This window comes from Apus apus, chromosome 1, assembly GCF_020740795.1.
Source record: "Apus apus isolate bApuApu2 chromosome 1, bApuApu2.pri.cur, whole genome shotgun sequence".
In the NCBI taxonomy this organism is placed as follows: domain Eukaryota; kingdom Metazoa; phylum Chordata; class Aves; order Apodiformes; family Apodidae; genus Apus; species Apus apus.
The window spans coordinates 43,109,875-43,132,438 of NC_067282.1; the positions used below are offsets into that span (position 1 = coordinate 43,109,875).

The window sequence follows — 22,564 nt, forward strand, 5'->3', positions numbered from 1 at the left end:
GCTTGGGTCTCCCTTTAGCATCTCCTGGCGCAGTTGCAGGAGATAAAAGTCTCTTTGTCCTATTGTCACTGTGGCTATTGTCATCTGATTACAAAGACAAAACTGCATATGCAGATTGGACACTAATCTGTGACTTATTAGATGTTTTTCATATTCCAAATTTGACCTTTTCTCCACTTCACGTGAATGTACTTTACAAAACTGTTAGGGCATCTGGCTTCTTTGCATTTTTTTTAACTGAAATTTGGACAGCTAAGGATCAAGTACACTAGCAACAGCAATGTAAAAAAGATGAGGCTTGGGAGAGGATTACACTTAAATTTGTGCTTCTCCACATTTTCTAAACTCTTAATTTATTAGCATAATATATGTCTCCTTTTGACATATCTTGGCACATGCTAAGACCGAGCCTAATAGCCTCAAACAGCATAAGTTTTGGGGTGAGTGGCAATAAGCTCACCAAACTCAAGTGTGCTTTTGGGAGTAGGTGAAGAGGCCAGCTCTAAAGGGAAAATATTTTGTGGTAGAGAAGTTGCCTGTGGATGGCTGTTGCTCTTAATTCATGTGAAGGGCAGTAGGTGAGTAGCTGCCCTAGCCTGGAGCCGTGTTCTGAGTATCGGTTATGCTGAACAGTTGGGTTTCAGAATAATAATAAGAAAGCTGTAGCAAAGAACCTCTGTGTTGCCACAGTGGGAGATGTACTGCTGATTCAATCAATTGCTGATGGCACTTGTAAGCATGTAAAGCTTTTAAACAGTTGCACACATTAGTCAAAAGCACCTAATGAATCCTTACCTCAAGTAAGTTCAGTAGGGCAAAATGCAAGCATGGCTTACTGAGGAAGCAAAAATTATACTGAAGCTCAGACTTTCCACATTTACACAAGTCTTGCAGTTGTGAGTGTCTGTGGTTCTAATGATTTCTGTTTTTTGTCTTTCGAATCTCACAGGAGGCCCAGAGCCTGCAATGCCTGATGTAAGTACTAGTTAGTAACTATCAATTAGTTGTATAAGCCTCATCTTTTCAAGCAGCCCACTGCTTTCTATTGCTTTTTTATACCTCTTTAAATTGTTACCAAATCCAAGAATACTAACTAAAGCTTTCTAACCTGTAATGGTTGCTCTCTGTCCCTTTCAAGAAAAGGCTGATTCAGGTCCTTGTCACTATAAAGCTTTGTGTTTCAAAGTGTATACACTTTGTGTATACACTTGTATATATATATATGTATATGTATATATGTATACACTTGTGTATATATAGTGTATACAAACACTATAAAGTGTTTGTAATGGTTTCTATTTCTCATATAAAACAAAAGAAGTTGTAAAATGTAAAGTGTTGACTACATGGAAGAAGATAATAATTATTTCATTTCTCTGCTATATTAGCTCCCAGTCCCATCTATTAGTGCTCCTAGTCGTCGGGTTTGGGATCAAGAGGAAGAACGAAAACGACAGGAAAAATGGCAAAAGGAGCAGGACCGTTTATTGCAGGTATAATTAATCTTCATAATCATAGTCTGGCAATCACTTGGCTGCAGCAACTTTTAAGAAAGAAAAGTAATAAGTGACTTCTGCAGCTCCTCTTCCTAAGAGGTCTAAGAGGACTTTCTGATACGTGTGCTGAGCTGCACAGTTACATGCGCTAGCAATTACTGAGCAAAAAGAGAAAAATGCGTTAGTGACCTTCCTGAAATCAAACCCAGATTGTGCATTCACTACAGCCAAAATCACAGAATTATTTGGGCTGGAAGGAACCTTAAAGAACATCTAGTTCCAACCCCTCTTCCATAGGCTGGGACACCTCCCACTATACCCAGTTGTTGCAAGCCCTATCTAATCTGGCTCAGCCATCACAAGGCTGGTGTGCTTTTCTGGGCAGCAGAATTCAAAGGCATAGCAAAAACCTAAGAGACAGCAGTCTTCACTTTTGAATGAGTTAGGTTTTTCCCTGATGAGAAAATTGTCTCTAGAATGAGTTTTACCTTCAATTAGCAATAGTGCCATATATTCAGAGATGAAGAGGAGGCAGCAGCCAGTGCCATGGTTAGATGCCTGCTGGCATCTTGTCATTCAGCAATCAGCTAATCAGTTGGAATCAACCTGGTTCCCAGGACCTCTGTGAGTCAGGAAGCTGAACATACACAAAACCAGCTTGATTACCAGTTGCTAGAAAGGGAGGAAAGTGTTGCAGAGTGAACGGGGCAATGTTTGCCGTCTTATGATAGCACAAAAACAAGAACACATCTCTGTAAAGATCTCAGCTTGGTGAAGCATAAGCCCATTCAGCCACATTCGACCAGACATATCTGCAAATCAAATTAGAGTTAGTTGTCTAAATTCTGTTGGCTAGGAGAGGAGTCAGTGAACATTATTTACTCTGCACAAGCCATCTTAGTAAGTTTGGTGCATTCAACAGAAAACTGTGATGTCCAAGTACAGCTTGGCAACTGTTGCTTTTTGGATGTTTTATCTTTGCCATTTTTATTATTTTTATTTTACTTACCAACTCTGCAAAGCAAGAGCTGTGCCTTCCTAAACATATTTGTGGTCTCTGTTATGGTTTGAGTGCTCCATTTGATGCCTGAAGAGATGGCTTTAAAGAATGTAAACCTTGGCTCCCCTTTCTTGAAAGCAGTCTTGGCCCCCTGCCTTAATTTTTCTTCTCTTTGCTTCTCCTCTTTTAGGCCTGAACTAGTAAATTGGGCCAGAGTAATAATGTTCTTTCTCTTCCCCATGATTCCAGTAATGAATTTTCAAATAACAGAGAAAGGAAGCAAAGTCTGCATCTTAGAAATAATACTTTTGACATAATTAAATATTTTGCTTTTCCCAAGATGCTAAGTGGTGACTGACAAAACCACCAAAGCTTTTATTGTGTGCCTTGAGTAATGCCTTAAGACATTATGTTGAATTCATACCAAATTCAGTCATAGGACAAATTTGGAGGCCCAGAAATTGTTTTTTGTTTAGATAACATTCCGAAAGACCAAGACTTCTTGCTCAAACCAAATTACTGCCTCAAATTTCACTTAGTGATCACTTTCTTTTCACACTAACAATGTGCACAATTCCAAGTTAAATATAATCACTCCATCTCCCAAGATACACCTTTAGATAGCTGATTTTTGTTCAAATGGAAGCTAAACTGTAAGATGAGGAATGTTAACAGATGTGAGATCAGTTGTTATGAGACCTGGTGTGTAATAAGCCTGGATTCTCTTGAAATCAGTTGCAGAACTCCTTTTGATTATATCTGAGCCAGGATTTCCTTCATTTGTGGCAGAACTGCTCTCCTAGTGGGGCTCAAACATCGTTTTACCACCCTGATCTGTTACAAAATGCATTAAATGACAGTAGTACATTTTCATGCAACTAATAACTTATCATATTTCTTATTTGTGTGTTTAACTTCAATATGATCTAACAGGAAAAATACCAAAGGGAACAAGAAAAACTGAGGGAAGAATGGCTACGAGCTAAGCAAGAAGCAGAAAAAGAGAGCTCCAAGTATTTTGTTGAGGTAGGCTATCAATATGGCTTCACCTCTGACTGTTAGTTTCATAGTGGCTATTTTCTCTAATAGTAGAAGCAAGCAAGCAGCCAAATAACTTCGCTTGCGATGTCATTTATCTTCTCATGTTGGAAAATAAGTAATTGTCTATGACTTGGTAGAAAAATGCTACAAAAATGGGAAGGAAAGAGCAAATGGGATGTTTTGAATCCTGTTGAATGACAGTTTTCTCTATGGATCAGTTAGGTAATTAACACCAGAGCTAAGTTGGCAAAAAGTTACAGCAGGTATGATTTATTGTGATCAGAATGAAATGTCACCTTTGTTGTATATTTATCTGATGTTACTTGTTGGATTTTTGCTTCAATACATCATCAATAGGCAGGTTCATAAGTGCCTGGCTTGTTAGTTGCACCCAGTTCATCCTAAGTTTACACATCAAATCAACTTCATGGTTGCTATAATATATTTCAAAATATTGAATGTGTGTGGCTTCTGTAGATGCCAACTTCTGTGGCTGTTGTTTATGGAAAGATGAACAGGTTTTTTCCTGAGTGTGGGAGGTGTCCGAGATATCTCTTGTCTATTGCTATGTGAGTGCTGTGTCAGGAATTCTAGCTAGATCAGTTGTATTTCTATAGTCACGAACAAGCAGACTATAATTTAAGAGTTAGGACTTGAATAAGAAAGCTGTTTGAGCTGTTAGAGGACTTTGCTCTACCAGAATGTATGCAATTTTTAAAAATTATTATTAGACGTTTAGATGGGACAGTCCTTAAATGACAAACAGGATCTGTTCTCTGTAATTGAAACATCTTTTGACCTTTTCTCATGTTTGAGGAAAAGTCACAGAGTGGTACACCTGAGGCTTGACTTGCAAGTGGTAGGAGAAAGGAGGAGGATGGAGGTTTCCTTCATGATGATTTATGTGAAATTCATTGGTCTGATGTATGTGTGTAGTGTGGATCTTAGTGTGTGCTCTCTTAGGTAGGTCTCAGGTTTCTAAGTCAAAACAATAGGGAGAAATGCTGGGTATCATGGAAGAGTTTGTTTTCCCATAGGCATTTAAGTGGGGATGAGATGGCTTGAAATGTGATACTTCAAGAAGCAGCATGTTTCACATAGTTGTGGCCGTGCTGCCTGTGGTGCTCGCTGAGGCTGCCGTACGGAATGAAGCTCTTGCGTTAGGAGAATGTGCTAGCAGGCACTCACAGCATGAAGCCAAAATGCACCCTTGGTCTTGCACTGGAAGTATTTGGGATGCTTTTTACACGGCCTTCCCTCATAAAACAAATGAACTTTTTTCGGAGTGAGCAACCTGTTTAAAAAACAGCTCCCTCACCTGAAACCGTTTATTTATTTATTTTCTTTGCTGCAGGAGCAAACTGTTCTAACCTTAAACACAACATCTGTCCCTGCACGTGCTCCATCTGTGTCCAGCTGGAGAGCAAGCCCTGAAGCAAATACTCCTGAGGAACCAGAAGGAGATGGAGGAAGTGAGCTGGCAGCACGCATGCTGGGTGAGGAAGAGGAGAGGAGGAGGCTCCAGGAGGAACGGAGGATCCAGGAAGAAGCAGCCCTGCATTTAGAACAAGAAAGGGAACTCCAAGAACTGGAGCTTGAGAGGCAACGTAAAGAGAGGGAACAGCAATATGCTGAGGAGCAGAGGCGGCAGGCGGAGTTGGAGGAGCAGAGGAGGCAGGTAGAGATGGAAGAGCAGAGGCGACAGGCTGAAAGGCACAGGGAGGTGCCCGTGGAGATGCCTCTCTACCAGAGGTGTGTGCTTATGGTGGGGTGTACTCCCTCTTCCTTCTGCATCAAAAATTCAAATACATTTCTAAAGGGAGTGTGTGTGTGTCCTGAATATATAAGTATATTGATGTAAGGCTAACCCTGTAGATTGATTGCAAGATACCACAGGATAGGCTTTCTGTATAAAGGTAGAAGAATCAGGCATGAGACAGTCTTTCCCCATGAATCAAGTGTTCTTTTAAACCACTTCAGCTCCTTTTTTAAATAGGAAGTGTAAATACCATAATTGCAGCCAAATCAAAGATGACCTGAAGCACTTAGTGTGAAGATTTTGCAAGAACCCTTCATAAGCTTGTAAATTGAGAGCGAGTGCCTCAACGTACAGTGCTTTCAGAAAAAATACCAAGTTAATTCTTTTCCAACAAATGTGTGACTGATTTTCTAGACTTCTGTCTTGTTTTAGTTTCCACAGTGTAACAATAAAGTTTAATTGCACCACTGGGTTAATTTGTACATGAGGGGTATCATGGTAAATGCATGAACAGATACTGGCTTAGATATCGTAGCCTGGTTAGATATCATAATTAGAAGCACCCCCTGTGGATATATGTATTCTAGAGCATGGAAAAGTTTCTTCCATTCCCTTCTTCAGCAGCTTGTTTTAAAAAACAACAACAACAAAACCCAAAAAAACCCTACCCCCAACTACACTTAATTTAGAAGTGAATGTTCTTGCCCAGAAGTTTTCAGACTACCATTACAGGCATCATGGGAGATTAATATGTCTGAAACAGATTTAAACAGTAACTTTCCCTTATTTCTTTTGCATTTAGGTTAGTGCTTTGTGTGTGACTAGCTTTGCTCTTTCTTTTGAGGATTTTCCTCTTTTCTTATATAAGTAATAAGATGACTGAAGATTACGCATGGTATCAAATTAAGTCCTAGGAGAAGAAAATATTAGTATAAAGTTGCATGTATTTGCAGGGGAGGTTGTAAGACCTGGAGTTACTTTATCTCATTGTAAATGACAGCTGCTTGAGATGCCTGCTGAGCAAAGCAGAGGCAGAGTTGTTACAATGGCTAAACAGGTTCTTCTTGGCAGCTGAGCCAGGGTATCTCTATGGTCTTAGCTTGCCCCACTTGCAGGATAAGAGGACTTTGTCCGGTAACTTCTTAAGCTGCTGCAGTATCTGCATATCTAAGTCCTTGATACATGCTTTAGTCTTGCGGGATTCAATTGCTTCTGCCAAAGGATGTGTTTTGCTAAACAAGGGTGGCTTTGCTTAGTAGTAAAGGAACATGTTCAGTGAAACTGGGATTAAAAATATCTAGTGTTAAATATTTGTTTTACGATGGTCTCCAAAGATATGACTTGAAATCTGAAATGTTATATAAACATCTGCGAAGGCATGACACTTGCTGCAAAGAGCACTGGGGCTGGGGAGGAGCTTTGTCTGTGGAAGTTAGTGAGTGCTTCTCTGTGGATTATCAACTGCACCTACACAATTTGCTAGAATATACATGTAACTTTTAGAGAACTGCCATGTGTGGACAAAGCTTACCTCTTGGCTTGGAAACAGATGAGATAATCACACTGATACTTCTAATTTTTGCAGCATCCTAAAAAGTCTTTGGGGTCTTTTTCTCATGAATTTTCACGTTTATTACACATCTGAACTTACTGATTTTTCTCTAAGTACACTTATGTTCAATTTCTAGAAGAAGGTTTTTTTGTTTAATACATATTTTCTTTTGACTGTGTTTTGCCTCTAGACATTATGAGCGCTATGAAGTATCTAAAACAATAGAGGATCGAGCTGGCCATCCTCTCATTGACAGGTAATAAGAGATGGAAACATCTTCAGCAATAAGTATTAATCATTTTGGCATGCTCAGGTTTGGATTCCTTGTCACTTACAGAAATGTAATTTCTGTTAGTTTTTCTGACAACCTTTCTTCCTCTGCCTCCTTTTTTTTTACCTGTGTTTCTGACTGATTAAATTAAGCCTCCTTAGATCTTGAACTGGTTTTGTTGGTTTTGGTTTGTTTTTCTCTAAGGATCCGAGTTGAATAATTGTAGTAGGAAGTATTTATGTCGACATATGTCTTTTTCTGTGTATGACCTTACATTTTTTATAGGCACTATGAGCGTTACGAAGTTTCTAAAACCACTGAGGAGCAACCTGGCCAGTCATTTGCTGACAGGTATGTATGATAGTGAATCTCAGCATAGACTGGAACATCACTGTTTCTGTGTCAGAAAGCTTTCAAACTCCTGGTAATTTTTACCCATGGCAACTAAGTGTGTCCTTTATGTTGCTGCATTGTTTTTCAGGTTTTATGGCATGTTTTCCTATTGAGAAAACAAGCAGCCAAACTTTTGGAAAATTATATGCTATGCTGTAAACAACAGCTAGTCAGTAGGCTTTTACTGGGAGAAGCAGAACTAGAAGGAAGTAAATATGGGGGTGTTACTAGACTTAATCTGGCTGGAAAACAATTTCAAATATTGTGGTTGTGTCATACCATGCTGCACAAACTAAGGTGCAGTCATCCCAATCATGGTTGTGCAACTTAAAAGAGAGTAAACAGGGAGGGAAGTGAGAAGCAGCACCAAGCATATTTATCAGGAAGATAGTAGATGTTCTACTTGTTAAGTTATACTCTCTTGCCTTGGCTATTTTCTATTTTGTTATGCTTGGTGGCTTGTTTGGGCGTTTTATTGTCTTTTTGGTTTGTTTTGTTCTTATTTCAATTGGATATATTAGCTGCTGCAGATTTGGGCTCTTTAAATAGACAGCTTTTTCTTCTCCCTTTTAATAACTGGGCTATGGTTAAAAAATGCTGAAATAGCCTAAATCCAGAAAGTTAGTATCAAGCCTTTGTCTTAGATGACATCTCATAGTTCCAAAAGATCACCTCTACTGTGTATTTAATCAGCTCTTCTAGTTGGAATGAGCATACCTTTTTTTTTATATTAAGAGGAACCACAAAACTTAGAGTACAACTAAAGGATCTGTTACTAATAGAAGATCCAAATCTAGCTTCAGAAAGTCCCTGCACTAAATAGTTAGATCATGGATATATATGTGAGGAGGATACTTAAAAGCATCCCAGGTGAGGCTAACCTGCTCTTTGGACCTTCTGTTTACTGGAAGCAACTGTGAAGTTGTTGCATTTTCTCAAAGAGAAAACAACTTAAGTCTGCACCATAGAACAGACAAGCAGAACTTGGGGGATCATGAAATGTGAAGCAGTTTATGCATCATTTATGTATAGACAAAGAACAGCACTCTCAAAAACTCAGAAAACACTTATACAGCCAAAGCCATATGTGTAAACACATTGCTATATCAGCTTTGATTTGTGCCCTAGCAAAGGGTTTATGTTCTTTTCCAAACTTTTTTAAACAAAGAAACTGGCTGTATTACATAAGACTAATAATACAGCACAGAGGTGTTCCTGAAGCTTCTGCTCTGTGCTGCCAGAAAACCTGCTTTTTGCAATTTGTCTTTCTGTATATGAAATGACATTTCTTGGCCAAAACTCATTAAAAAAATATGCTGCTGTGTATAATCAGTGAATAATAAATTTCCCAAGAACAATCTGTGTGTTTTTGAGGAGGTGTTTTGCTGTCTAGTAGTGGTGCTGAATATGATTTAAGTTTCTCATTAAGTTAAATCTTTTATAACCTGCTTTGAAGGTTGCCACTTGTTTGACTGTTTGACTGTAGCTTCCACAGGGGAGGACTTTGTCTTTTACTTGTTTTTGTTTGTTGAAGCAAATACAATGATTGGTCCCTTATACCTGAAGGACTGAGAACTTTCAATACACAATTTTAACATTTAATCTGTGATTACATATTGACATCTAAATATTGATTTATTTTTTCTCCTTAGTATCCTGTTGGGTTTTGTTTGGGTATTTTTGCCTCTTTTTTTAAGTACAGCATCAGTTGTTGAAGGAAGGGATGGTGGAAAAAGGGGCTGTGTATCTGTGGTCTGCCATGATAAGATTTATGTCCCTGACAAGGTCTCCTAGTTGAGATAGAGAAATGAATGTTTTCTGTATCTTTAGGAATAAGTCCAAGTCTACTTCAGAACTGAATGAATTCAACACAATAAAAAATGGTGAGTGCCATTAAATTTCCATTATTTTTAATATATATTTTTTTTAAAAAAAGGTGTAACAGACCTAGTCATCCTAAGAGACTTAATTGTCAAAGTGAGTTACAATGCATCTATCAAAAAGCAAATTGATACCATACCACTATTTAGTGGAGTTTTAGCAGCAAGAGGAAATTCATACAGTAACATATAAGGCTAAGACAAACATGATTAACTGCTCTCTTGATGTGCTTAGAACTGATTTGAGCATCTAAGATCCATTTGTAATTTTACATGACTGATGTTTATGAGATTAAACCACTTGTGTATGTATATAACCAAAGATCTATGTGGTCTTGATGTGTTGACTCTCTCAGTAAAAAAAGCTACATATACCAAGATGCTAACATATTTAATACAGCTATTTGCTCTTTTTAACTCCTGTTAGTGTAGGACTAACACAGGTAGAAGCCAGCTGTTGATATTAAGTGGCTTGTCTTCTGGACTCTTTCTTGAATTGACCTTCAGTTACATTACTGCATGTTTAAGGAATATGTGTAAAACAGACAAACCAGATTTGTGAATATGTCACAGCAGAAAATGCCTGAAAGCTATTCCTGTGTCTAAAACATGATTTTAAAAAGTAATCAGAAGTAATCACAGAGTAATCAGAAGTAATAATTTAAGCTAGAACACAGGAAGTTCAGCCTCAACGTGAGGAGAAACTTCTCTACTGTCAGGGTGATGGAGCACTGGAACAGGCTGCCCAGAGAGGTTGTGGAGTCTCCTTCTCTGGAGAATTTTTAAAACCCGTTGTCATGGTTCCTTGTCTCTCCTGGCTGGCTCACCATTAATGTCGTGGTTTGGGACAACATGACAACAAAGGAACAGCCCTGTGGCCGCTCACTCAACTTCCCCCCCCTCCCACACACACACACTGGGATGAGGAGGACAAAGCTCATGTGTTGAGACAAATGACAAGGAGGGTTCTTCACCGATTAAGGTCCCAGGTAAAACAAACTCAACTTGGCGAAAAATAATAATTTAATTTCACACTAATCAAACACACAGAGGACACAGACAACACAAAGAGCAGGGCTTGCATATGTTACCCCACCCTTCCCTTCTTCCCGGGCCCAAATCACTTTGTTCCCAGTTTCTCTCCCTCCTTCCCCCCAGCGGCACAGGGGGACAGGGGATGGGGTTTAGAGTCAGTTCACAGGCTGGTGGTTCCTGCTGCTCCTTCCTCCTTAGGAAGAAGGATTCCTTACAGTCCTTCCCTGCTTCCCCATGGGTCCCTCTCATGGGAGAGAGTCCTCCACTAACCTCTCCTTCATGAGTCCTTCCCATGAGGTCCGGAGCTGCTCCAGCCTGGGCTTCTCACAGAGTCACAGGCTGCTTTGGGAACAAACTCCCCTGGTGCCTGGGTCTTCCAAAGCTGCACAACCAGAGTCCACAGGCAGCAAATCCACAGGCTGCAAAATCCAAGTCCACAGGCCAAGTTCACCCCTCCCGGTGCCCCCAGGGAATGTTCCACCAAGTTCCTCCATGAGTGCAGGGGGACAGCTGCCATCTCGCCATGGGTTCCAGGGAAACTTCTGCTTGGGCACCTTCTTCCTCTTCTTCCTTACCAATCACCAGCATCGCTGTCCTTTCCCAACACCACTCTCCTCCAGCACAGCTCTTCTCTCCTGCAATCACTGAGGCACATCTGTTATCCTTCTAATGGATCTTTGGCTGGGTTTTGGAAGCAGGGGGAGCTTCTCAGCTTCTTACCAGAGCCACCCCTGGGGCTCTTCCTCTGCTACCAAAAAACCCACCAAACCAGAACACCCATCTGGATGCATTTCTGTGTGACCTGCTGTAGGTGGTCCTGCTCTGGCAAGGGGATTGGACTCGATGATCTCCTGGAGGTCCCTTCCAACCCCTAACATTCTGTGATTCTGTCATTCTATGAAAAGTAAATGCTGTATTAGAGGATGTATTACAGATCGACAACAATGCTTTCATACATTAAAGCTTTGTCTTTGAAACTAATGAACAAATAAACTTCCACAATATTTATAATGGTAATCTATAGCAATAAAACCAAGACCAAGTCTGAGTTAGAGCAGTATTTAAAGGGATTGAAATTTCAATTGAATGCCTTATCGCTGAATAATTTTGTTAATTAGTCTTACTGTAAAAAACAGTTACAGGATCTAGCAAATAAAAGGAAAAATTGTTGCTTTCTAATATGTCAACACTTATGGGAGAAAGATGGCTTGTTTGTTTCCCCTTCCAAAATTTTAAAGGCTGTAAGATTGCTCTCGTTCTCTCTCGCTCTCGTCCCCCCCTCCCACCTCTCCTCATATATATTCGTAGAATTGTCGAATCACAGAATGCTTTGGGTTGGAAGGGACCTTAAAGATTATCTAATTCCAACCCCCTTGCATGGACAGGGACACCTCCCACTAAACCAGGTTGTTCAAAGCTACGTACATTCATATAAACCGAGACAAAATAATGCATTTAGGGCCTGAATAAGGAAAGACCTCTTGAAAACAGGAACAACTTACAGAAAAAGAGAATAGGAACTCCTAAAGGGAAGAAGGTATCCTGCTGTTCAAAAATAGATTCTGCATATGCTGGAGGAAGAGTCCAAATTGTGGCACTTAGAGGTCATACCCTTTTAAATATCCATCTGTGTATATATGTGTTCATATACACATGCATATACAAGTGCATATACACTTGGGAAGTGACAGAAAATGCCTACTTGTATTTAAGTTAAACATCATGTAAAGGGCCACATTCATGGAAACGTGAATGAAAAAACTGTAATAATAATGGTGTCTTGCTAAGTTTGATACTGGTCACCCCACTGTAAAACAGAACTTGAGAAACTTGTGAGTGAATGACTGCTTTTGGATTCATAGCCAGAGGACAGGATACAGGATAACTGCTTCTGTGCCTTAAGGTGCCTAGCTGAAGTTTGCACATGTTGTCCAAACAGGTACTCAGAGCAAGTATTCAGAGAGGTCCTGGAACATGGGTGACTCACAGAAGAAGTCTCAGAAGGAGCAAAACCTGTCTGCAGCCGAGTTGGAGAGACAGCAAATCCTTCAGGAAATGAGGAAGAGAACATCTCTACACACAGACAGCAGCTGGATTAGGCAGCGCAGTTCCAGTATACATAAGGAGCCCATCAGTCTGTACAGCAATAGTATGAGGAGGTAGGAATCATGTTAAAAACTAACTTTGTCAGATATTTTTGTTTTCTTACTCTGAACTTCAGCTTGTATTGCAGAGCACAGAAGCAAATCAACTCTGTGAGATGCTGTAAGGTAAACTGAACAGCAGCACAGATAGAAGAAAGCAGCAGTATTACAGCTGGGATTAAATGTCTTTTGCAAATAAAGAATGTGGATGTGACCTGTAAAGAATTCAGCTGCTTATTTCTTGGTCGGTATGCCAGCAATGGAAATCAATAAGTGTGCCTTGTTATTGGCAGATGTGCTTAAGAATTTCAGCATGACAATTTATTGTAGAAATTGATTATTATGGCTAAGGAGTAGATTCATTTTTTTCTTTTTTTTTTACATAGCAGTATCTCAAAAAGTCTGGAGTTTTTTTCTTGCTTCAAGTAATGTATGAATCTTGGATTCGTCACTTAGGATACAGCCGAGTTATCAGTCAGGAGAGTATTTGACTATTGGGCCAACACCTTGTACCTAGACGATGCTATCCAGTCTGGGTGGATTGCTATTTTGATCTGGTATCCCTTGGAGAAAACAAAAACAAAGCTGCTGTCTGAGGTCTGTTGCTATACAGCGGATTTTGATATGGTTCAGCCTGATAAGGTTGGAGCAAAGAGTGTTTTTCCTTTATTCTGTGGTGGTTAAGTGCCACCTTTCTTCTGCCTCGCCTGCTTTTTTTCCCGTGAGACTAGGACTAGGCACAAAGGATAATTTTCAGCTCAAATGTTTTAAGTCAGTATGTGAAGAATAATTGCTCAGGGTGATCAGCAAACATATTAATGCTAGAATTTCTTAAAAATGCTAGTATAATGGTTTACTTCTAAAAAAAAAAAAAGAGAATCTAGTATCTTCTCTGCTCCAGCTGTACTGCCATTTACATTTGTTCGTGTGCCTGTCTTGCAGAGGGGAGTCTTTGGACAATCTGGATTCTTCAAGAACGAGCTCTTGGAGGCACCATTCATGGCTGAGCCAGTCTGCCTCCTCCTCATCTCTGTCCTCTAGTCAAGACTTCAGTCGCCCGGTGTCCACTTCAAACCGAGCCTACATGTGCAGTCCTTCCTCCAGCAAAGCACCTCCTGCAGCCACCTCTGCAAGAACCCCCTCCATGTCCCAGGCAGCCCCCCGGGCTCAGTCTCCCCTCTCTGCTTCCCAGCCAGGGTCTCAGACACGCAGCAGGTGAGCAGGTGCCCTTCTGCTGGGAATGTTTAAAGGTCAGGCCTCACTAAAGGGTGGATCTTGTACTTGCAATGGTCCATGTTCTTGCCCATAACATTGATTAAAAAGTCTGAAGAGTACCTGGAGTTTTCTGGTGGCAATATGGGCTGGTATTACCTCCCTGCTCCAGTCATTCAGGATATTTCCCAGGTTTTTTGTAGCTGCTTGACATCGGTTAAAAAAACAATGAAACAGGAATACTAAATCTGCAGTCTCTGAGCTGTATGTTGGTTACCAAAATGATTAGTAAAAGCCTACTCCAGATGGCATTTCTGACATTTCTTAGGTTTGTTTTAACAAAAGATTCCTGAAACCCACACTTTATGGCCCTCATCTGGGTCTCTCCTCCTCCCCTTGTTCCTGGCATGTGGTCAATATCATCTCAAGGAGCACTCAGGAATGCTCATAACCCATGACCCTGGAGAATTACAGAGTTGGATGTTGATTTTAATCTGGGAGGAGAAAGCAAGAATTGCAACATATTTTGAAACAAAAATGGAATTTACTTGTGGTAGGGTAGAACATTCTGCTCTTTTATATACTTGAAACATTGAAACGTTTTAAAAATACCTTGGGATAAGCCTATAGAGAATCAACCCCACGCAGTTACATGTATTATATGGCACAACAGTCTGAACACTGCTTCACTAGCTCTTACATTCTCAGGTACTTTGTGATAAGTTGACCCTTTTGTTTTGTTTTGTTTTTTTAGAGCTAGGCTCCTACATTCCTTATAATGTAAGAAAATAACATTCTTAACCATGTTTGCATATTTTGTTCACACTTCCATTTGCTTACATCCTGGTAGATCTGTGGAAATGGACCTCTGTATGGTTTATGTTCAATAAGTAAATGTAATATTATATGTCCAGGACTAATCTTCTGTTATCTAACAAGGTGCAGATGGTGGGACTTGGCAGGGGTACTTACTAAAACTTAGCCTTTGGGATAATTCCCCAGAAATAAGGCAGGAGCTCAAAACCTGTGTTTTTTGTCACCAAATGTAAACAATGTAACGGTTATGTTTATTTGTAGAAAGTATTTTTACAATGAAATATCTCCCAAGAATGTGACAATTTTTTCATTTGTTCTTATGTAACTTTGGTCTAACTTACAACACTTCAGCTTCCCCTAGCTTTCAAATCTACTGTAAATAATATTAATTTTCAGTTTATTTTCCCCAAGCAGCCTGAAATTCCACTTTTTACCAGTGTATTTTTATTTTAAATCTTGAATAGTCTTTGATAACTTTTCTTTGTCTTTTAAACCTTTTAAAGCTGGTTTTAAGGATTTTCATTCTATATTTAGGTCAGTCAGTGGGAAGAAAATCTGTTCCTACTGTAATAACGTTCTGGGCAAAGGAGCAGCCATGATCATTGAGTCTCTTGGTCTTTGTTATCATTTACATTGCTTTAAGGTGAGAGCTGGGAGTCACATCATGAAGGAGCAGGAACTAATCAGGAGCACGCATGGCTACTCAGTGTTATGCTCACAGGGGCTCTACTAATCACCTGCTTTGCCTTCTACTCTTGACAGCGTGGTGCATGCATATTTCCATGAGGCAGTCCTATCTGCAGGCATTTAGCACTCAACTCTAGAAGCATTTCTTAAATGCCAGAGCTAACTTTGACAAGTCAGATGGGCATGTTGACTGTGAGATCAAAGTTCTTTTTCTTCGAATAGATAGCAAAAGATCAGAAGGTGCTGAGCCACTTCTCCTGGAGCAACCAGCTCCTTAAAAAAATAAATAGATCTCAGCCCTGGACCCTGACAATTGAATCATTTAAGATGACCCATCACTTCTATACTAATCCTAGCAGACACTGTTCACGAGGTGTTTTACAGGCAAGGGTGTGTTGGCAGCATTCAACTTGGCAGGATAAAACCCAGCACCAAACCAGAAGCAGTCTAGTGCTACTTGTCCATGGTCAGAATCTAGGTATATTAGCTCATACTCAACACAGAGACATGGTTACATGATTTTCAGTCAGCTTGGGGCATACGTAGAGCTGAAAGAATAAATGCCTGTCAGGAAAAGATGGAAAAACACTCCTATTTCCCCTGTCCTAGGACCAGATGAGGATTTAGACTGCAATTTGGAGGTGCTGGTGGTTTCTTCTTCCATGGCTTTAAAAAAGTGACATCTGTGTCTGGTTCAGAACACCTGTCTTCTGCATCACCTAACAAGGGATTGACTCAAAGTTCTTCCTGGTCCTGTCTACCTGAGCAGGAGGGACAGGAGTTATTTGTGGTGATTGGTCATCATTCCCTTTCTGCAGAACGTGTATTCTGTGCAAGGGAGTCCACCTCCTAACCTACATCATAAGAGAGTACCAAATTTCTGGTTTTCAGATTTCTGAAGATTAATGAGCTGTTGAACAGATTGCCATCCAAAAGATTAATTACTTGTTTAAGCAGGCAAACTATCTGTCCTTCTGTAGTCAGTCGAGTACTTTGCTTTGTAAATTCAGTAAAGAGAGTGTTATATTTTGGTTTATATTCTTTCCAGAGGTGGTTCATATTCACATCAAAGACATGTAGAGCCACCATAGTTCCATAGTTTAATCTTAGCATGAAAGCTACCAAGCCCATTATTCATGTGTTTATTCAAGAAAAATGAAACTGGCCCCTTCTTTCCAAATAAGAACTTGTTTCTGTGATGCAAACCCAGGAAACAGGAGGTGCCTGAGTATTTGCTGCTTTGAGTGCCAAAGGGCTGAGGACATCAGCAGCGTTTAGTGCCACATGGAAATCTGCAAGTAGCACAACCAAGTGATCTGTGCCAAAAATTGCTGTTGCCAACTAGAGAACAATTTTTTTGTGTGTGTCAAGCCAGTTTAAGTTTTCAGAGACACTGAAGTTCAAATCAGATTTAATGAACTAATCCATAAAAACCATCTGCTTTATGTTTGCTTAGCTGGTGTACCTCTGCTATTCATTGTCCAGTTGTCGCCTTAAAATGCTTTCTCAGGGTTGGTTGCATTTTGATCAACTAATCGTTATACATTTGCTTCTAGTGATTGTGGGTTTATGGTTCAAGCTTTGCTGAGCTTAAGCTAAGCTGCTTTTGAACAGCATTCTAGTTTCTTGATCTTTTGTAAGGAGTTGCTAATTATTCATCTGTCATACAGTGTGTTGCCTGTGGATGCGACCTTGGGGGATCCCGCTCTGGAGCTGAAGTCAGGATCCGAAACAACAAACTCTTCTGCAACGACTGCTATATCAGATTTAAAAGTAAGGCAGACCAACTGTAGCATGCATGACTGTCATTCTTCTCTGTGCTTTACAACCTCAAGTATTTGCACAGCTGAACCTCTTGATACCTTTCACATTTAGCTTTAAATTGGTATACTAAGTGCATAGGTTCAGCAAGATCTCATTGCCAGTTTCTGTCTTTTGTAGAGTTGTTATTCCTAAATTTTGCCTTGCTGGGAGTTTATTTTACCACGTTGTTATTAAGCAGCTTCAAGCAGAAAACGTGGTGTTGTCATCCTGCTTTCTTCACAGATCTGAGAAACTGATGTCAGGGAGTTGTCAATTGCTGAGTAGGCCTGTCTTGATAACAGGCCTTGTAACAATCTTGAAAGAAAAAAGTAATCTGAATATGTATTTAATTCAAACCTAACACATACCTGAAAAGCTATTAGTTTATCCCGTGCAGGTGGCACAAATGCTGGTTTCTTTTTGCGATGCTGCTATTATTTGAATTATAGGTCTGTGATTGGTTATTCATTTAGGTACAAGTTCAGGAGGAATTGATTTACTTACAGATCTTAATTAAAAGGTGCAGTATAATTTTTTTCCTTTATTATATTTTGCAGAATTCTGATTTATTGGAGCATGATGTTAAGGCTTTGAATAGTGGTGTTGTTTTTCTGCTGTCATAGAGGGATGGTAGACAACCTCCTAATTGTGACAAGTCTTGGGAGTTTTATATGGCTCTGTTTTCTTGTAGCAAATATGAAATTCTTTAGAATGATAAATTGAGCTAAGTGAAAGCATTTCTGAATCAATTCCTGGGAAACATGTCTGTGTTTCTCCATGAGCCCTGTGTATTTTTCTCATGGTGGACCAGAAGGCAGTGAAGGGAACAGGATACTCATGCTACAGCACATCAGCGGGACTTGGGCATCTGCTGGCTGAGAAGCCAAGTCCAGGAAAAGAGAAGCTCTGCATCTGATGCTGTTGCTGTTTTCAGGCTCTCTTTGGCTTCTAGGAAGAGGAAAAACTGTCTGCACCACACAGAAATAACTGTGTGGTGTCTAGCTAAAACCTGGAAACTTCCCACCTCTCCTTGATGCTCGCAGTGCAATTGCAGAGGCTGCTGTTAGATGTGAGGGGGCTGCTGCAATCAGGAGGAGGAGGAAGGGAATCTCCCCCTTCCATCTGGAGGTGATCCAGAGCTCTGGGTCACATCTCTTCGAGTTAATGTTTGGAGAATTTATCTCCTGCTTGATGGTGAGACTATGCCAAAGTAACTGTGTTCCTATTTGAAGCACTCAAATGTGTGGGAAGTTCAATCTGGAGCCTGCTCATATTATTTTTGCTTTGTCTTTTCTTTTAGTGGGTAAAATTGCTGGATGAGTTGTTTAAGTTTGGTACTGAAAAAAAAAAATCAATTAAAAAAATCTGGTTTTTATTATCTCCTAGCAAGACAGTATTCAGGAATTTGGTGATGGAAGCAAAAAATTTATCATGGACAAATTGCTATTTAGTCTGTCTTTGACACAGCAGTGTCTTTCAGAAGCAGAGTTGATCTGTGAGAAATGGTTCTATTCCCTTCCCTTCAGACTGCACCTTCTTGGGCCAGTGGGCACCTCAAAACATTATTGTAGGAGATACAAGTAAATCAGGAGTTGTAAGAACTTATAGGTACAGAATAAAGCATTGAAATTAGTTATTAGTAATGGAAATCAGCTATTTGCACAATACAAATATGATTACTGTAGTGAAAATGTACTGACAGCACAGCACTGTCTGTAATGCAGATTATTTTATTTGCAGTTGGCATTTGACATCAGCCTGGCTAATTATTCATTAGCATGGAACATGAACATAGTGGCTAAAAGGTTGAGTAAACTGTAGGATTATTAATATTCACTATGTAATTATACGGTGTGATTTTTTGCACATTTTAATGTTAATTTTGTGGTTTAAACTTGGAAGCTTATAGCAAAACCACCAGTGTGTTGACAGATATCCATAAATGTAAGCTAAGAGAGGATAAAAACATTATTTTTTTAATATTGATACAGTTATTTAGCAAGTTTTAATTTTATTAAATTTTATTTAGAAAACCAGTTCCCCTGTCTCTATGCTAACACTAAAAGTAATTCTTAAAAACTTGGTAAGGTGCATGTTCTGTGGAATATTACTTGGCCTGAAATACTTGCAGTGCTGTAATTGGATTAAACTCAATTTTGTATTGTTCATTAAATTTTGGTTGCTAGATCCAGAATGTATACCTTAGTTTCTGTTACCATTTTCAATGGGTATTGGAAATATCATTATCTGACAATTTTTAACTTGGAAATTTCATTTCTGTCTCTTAAGATTCTTTGGTAACTAGACTTAAATGCCAATTTCTTCTGTATCTCTTAACAGCTGGACAACCAACCTCCATGTGAAGCAAATGAAGATATGAAAGCACTGTTGCAGATAGAAGAAGAGGTGATTGCTGCTGATGTAGATCTATAAATATATATATTGTGTGTATGTGTGTTTTTTCTAAGAGTAACTCTTGCTTGTCTAGTCTTCATAGCAATGCATTGTATTCTTCATATAACTATTTTTATTTATAAGAAAGTAATTGCAGTAAGGAAATATCTGGGGAAAATGCTTTCACTTTTTCAGCTTCAAGTTCTGAGAGCACAAGGGAGAATAAGTATATTTTCAGTAATAACTTCAAAATATTTTTGAGGCTTATAATCAACTAGTTGACTTTCCAGTGGTATATGAAGAGGGTATTTTGTTTCTAAGCTCTTGGAATGAGCATTAGATAAATAGTTAATATAAGTATATATTTGCAATTGCTGTCTTTATTTTTGACATATCCTGAAAGTGAATTCTCTAGATTAATATGAAGCTGCATTTAAATGCACACAAGTGTGTTTGCTTTCCATATGCTGGTTTCTAAAATTTTGTGCTTTTTTTGAAACTTAAATACCAAGAATAATCTGTTTGCTTAATGGTGTTGGCATAATATTTTGTGGAATCCATTTAAGGTGAAGAGCTGTCTTTTCCCATTTGGAAAATGTAACTATCACTTTTTCCTCCACTAACTGAGTGGAGAGTGGTTGTTGAATTACAGTATATTTGTAAATAAAATTTCTGACGTTGCATTTATTAGAAGTTTTTTTCTTTCTATCCTCCTAAATGTGTTTGAGTCTCATCTTGGGAAAACATTTTTAATGAAGGGATTAAAATGTCCACCTAAATATGTGTAAGAGCAATAGGTTTTGCTTTTGTCTTTTCCTTTCCATTAGACTTCACGTTTTGTATATAGTTCTCCCATCAGGTTTCTCATGGTCTTTCTTTTCAGCATTTAATACCAGTGGTGAGATGGGTTCTTTATCCTTTAGGCTCATCCCTGAAGCTCAACGACTGGAAGTTCCCCAAAACTTTGCTGTGGCTAGAAATGCGGTGCTGAAAATATTTTTGTTTAGATTCTGCTCCTTCTGAAAATGCAGCTGGAATGAGTGCTCTGTGTTTTTCAGCAGTGCTCCCAAATTGCTTTGGCCAGTGGCTTCTCTGAATCCTTTCATGCCCACTTATGTACCCTTCTGTGTCCATGTCAGGGAAGAGCAAAGAAAACATGGGATGCATTTTGGGGGAGCATTTTGTGGATGAAACAGAGGAAGAGGACAGCTGGGATGTGTAGGAGGGTTGTGGGGTTCTGGGTTTGAGCTTGCATGTGGCACCATGAGGAGCTGCAGTGAGGGTGCCAAAGAAGCTTAGCATGCTGATTCCTCCCAGGGGATCTCAGGGATGGATGGGAGAGCTGGCAGATGGGGGAGAGAGGTCGTGGCTGTGATAGCTGGAGGCAGCAAGGGAAGATCATGATTCTATGATCCTGCTGTTTTGTTGTAGTGGGAGAACTTAATCTGTTTGGGTCTCCTTTAACTGCTCCTGCTTGTAACTCCTCTGCCTGTCTCCTGTTTTGTTTTGCTTTACTTTATTGATCTTTCCCCTGGACAGGTGGGTTCTGCCTTGCATGAATTACAAAGTGCCAAATGTTATTTTCAAATTTTCCTTTAAAAAACAAAAATTGAAAATGCCACATCAGACCAAAGTTGCCAAGTTCCTTGTTCAGCTACTTTTGTGACTTGGCCTTAGCTTTTGGTGTTCAGTTGAAGTGTCTTCTATAAAGTGGACTGGTAAAGGCGTTTCTGTTGGTTTCTACTGCTGTGGTAAGTAACAGCATGGTAGACCATAGGTGAGAATGCTGGGATGTGAAGACTCTAGGCCCCAAGTAGAGACTATGGAGGAATATCCACACTGCCTGCTCATACAGCCCTCTGGGAACCTGGTGTCCTTGCTGCTCCTTGTGGAAAAAGATGGCTTCCCTGGGAACTCTTCAGAGTAGGAACCCAAAGTAGGTGCTTTACAGATCTGGCTGTTGGTTAAGACTCATACCTAAAGGAGTTGGTGTGGATGCCTCTTCATGCTGTCCAGTTTTCAGCTTTCTTTTATGGTACCTTGGTGGGTAGAGTAGGGTGGATATCCCCACAATCCCCATTGCCAGCCCTGAAATAGGGCTGTCTGAGAGAGACAGAATTTTTTGTCACAGGTCAAAGTTTCTCAGCTTCCAAGCCACTTACCCTCACCTGTCTGTGATCTCCCTTCTCCCAGCATTGAGTTATGCAGCAAAGCTGTGGGAAAAGTCAGGGATGGCCCTGCAACTTTTTGCATCTTGAGCCCAGTTGTGTTGCCTTGTCCCTGTGAATCATTTGGGCATGGAAATCACCTGGGGGTGAAGAAACCAAGGGAAGAAAGCTCAGCAACCCACAGTGTGCCATGCCACTAGAGCTGCCCAAATGGTGTCCTGCAGCCCGGAGTGACGTGCTCTCAGCTGGGCTTGGCTTTTTCCATGCGGGGTCCAATGTCACTTTCCCACAAAATTTCTACAAAAAACTGGGTTATTTAATTAGCTTGGACCAAACTGCTTTCCTGTGAGCAAACAGCGAGTGGAATTTGGGATTAGTGGGCCTCAAAGAGCTGAAGTTGAAACTCTTGTGGAGTTGAAGCTGAGTTTCTCACCCTTGTTAAAGGCTTCATATAATAGGGCTCCTTCAAACCTGCATTTGCTAATAAGAGTTGGCAAATGTGGGGAAAGAAAACACTTCCCTCCTCTCCCTGCCCTGGAGGGAAACAGGCAGAGAAACTCACCTTCCAAATGTTGTGTCAGGGTATTTTGATTCTTGCTAAAGTATTTGGAACTTGCTGGGCCCTGAAGTTCAGCAAAATGGATTATCATCTAGCAACACAAGATGGCACTGTGTAAGTGCAACTGGCACAATAAAAAGCCCTTTCTGTGTTTGTAATGTGTAAAAAGGGTCAAGTTTGCTAAATTACGCTACAGTTGCAACGTAATGAGAGTTGTGGAGAGCACTTTCACTTCATCTCAAGCCTTTCTCTCCACCTGGAATCGTGGAGGTACGATATACAATTGAATGAGCCATCTCATTTGATTGTAGTCTGCTCTTTGATTAATTAACTGCTATTTAAAGCAATACTGAG

At 39.9% G+C, this 22,564-nt stretch overlaps 1 protein-coding gene across 11 annotated transcripts in view; it reads left to right on the forward strand.

Moving 5' to 3' along the window:
• LMO7 (LIM domain 7) overlaps nucleotides 1–20,170 on the forward strand; it is a 75,645-nt gene extending 55,475 nt beyond the window's left edge. For all 11 annotated transcript variants that reach the window (XM_051615467.1, XM_051615482.1, XM_051615535.1 and 8 more), the window contains 12 exons: nucleotides 950–975; nucleotides 1,389–1,493; nucleotides 3,430–3,522; nucleotides 4,892–5,289; nucleotides 7,039–7,104; nucleotides 7,405–7,470; nucleotides 9,343–9,395; nucleotides 12,367–12,586; nucleotides 13,514–13,786; nucleotides 15,134–15,242; nucleotides 16,957–17,059; nucleotides 19,430–20,170. In XM_051615467.1, the coding sequence (XP_051471427.1) occupies nucleotides 950–975; nucleotides 1,389–1,493; nucleotides 3,430–3,522; nucleotides 4,892–5,289; nucleotides 7,039–7,104; nucleotides 7,405–7,470; nucleotides 9,343–9,395; nucleotides 12,367–12,586; nucleotides 13,514–13,786; nucleotides 15,134–15,242; nucleotides 16,957–17,059; nucleotides 19,430–19,452 (1,535 nt within the window). In that variant the 3' untranslated portion in view covers nucleotides 19,453–20,170. The remainder of the gene's footprint in view (nucleotides 1–949; nucleotides 976–1,388; nucleotides 1,494–3,429; nucleotides 3,523–4,891; nucleotides 5,290–7,038; nucleotides 7,105–7,404; nucleotides 7,471–9,342; nucleotides 9,396–12,366; nucleotides 12,587–13,513; nucleotides 13,787–15,133; nucleotides 15,243–16,956; nucleotides 17,060–19,429) is intronic.
• The last annotated feature ends 2,394 nt before the right edge of the window (nucleotides 20,171–22,564 follow it).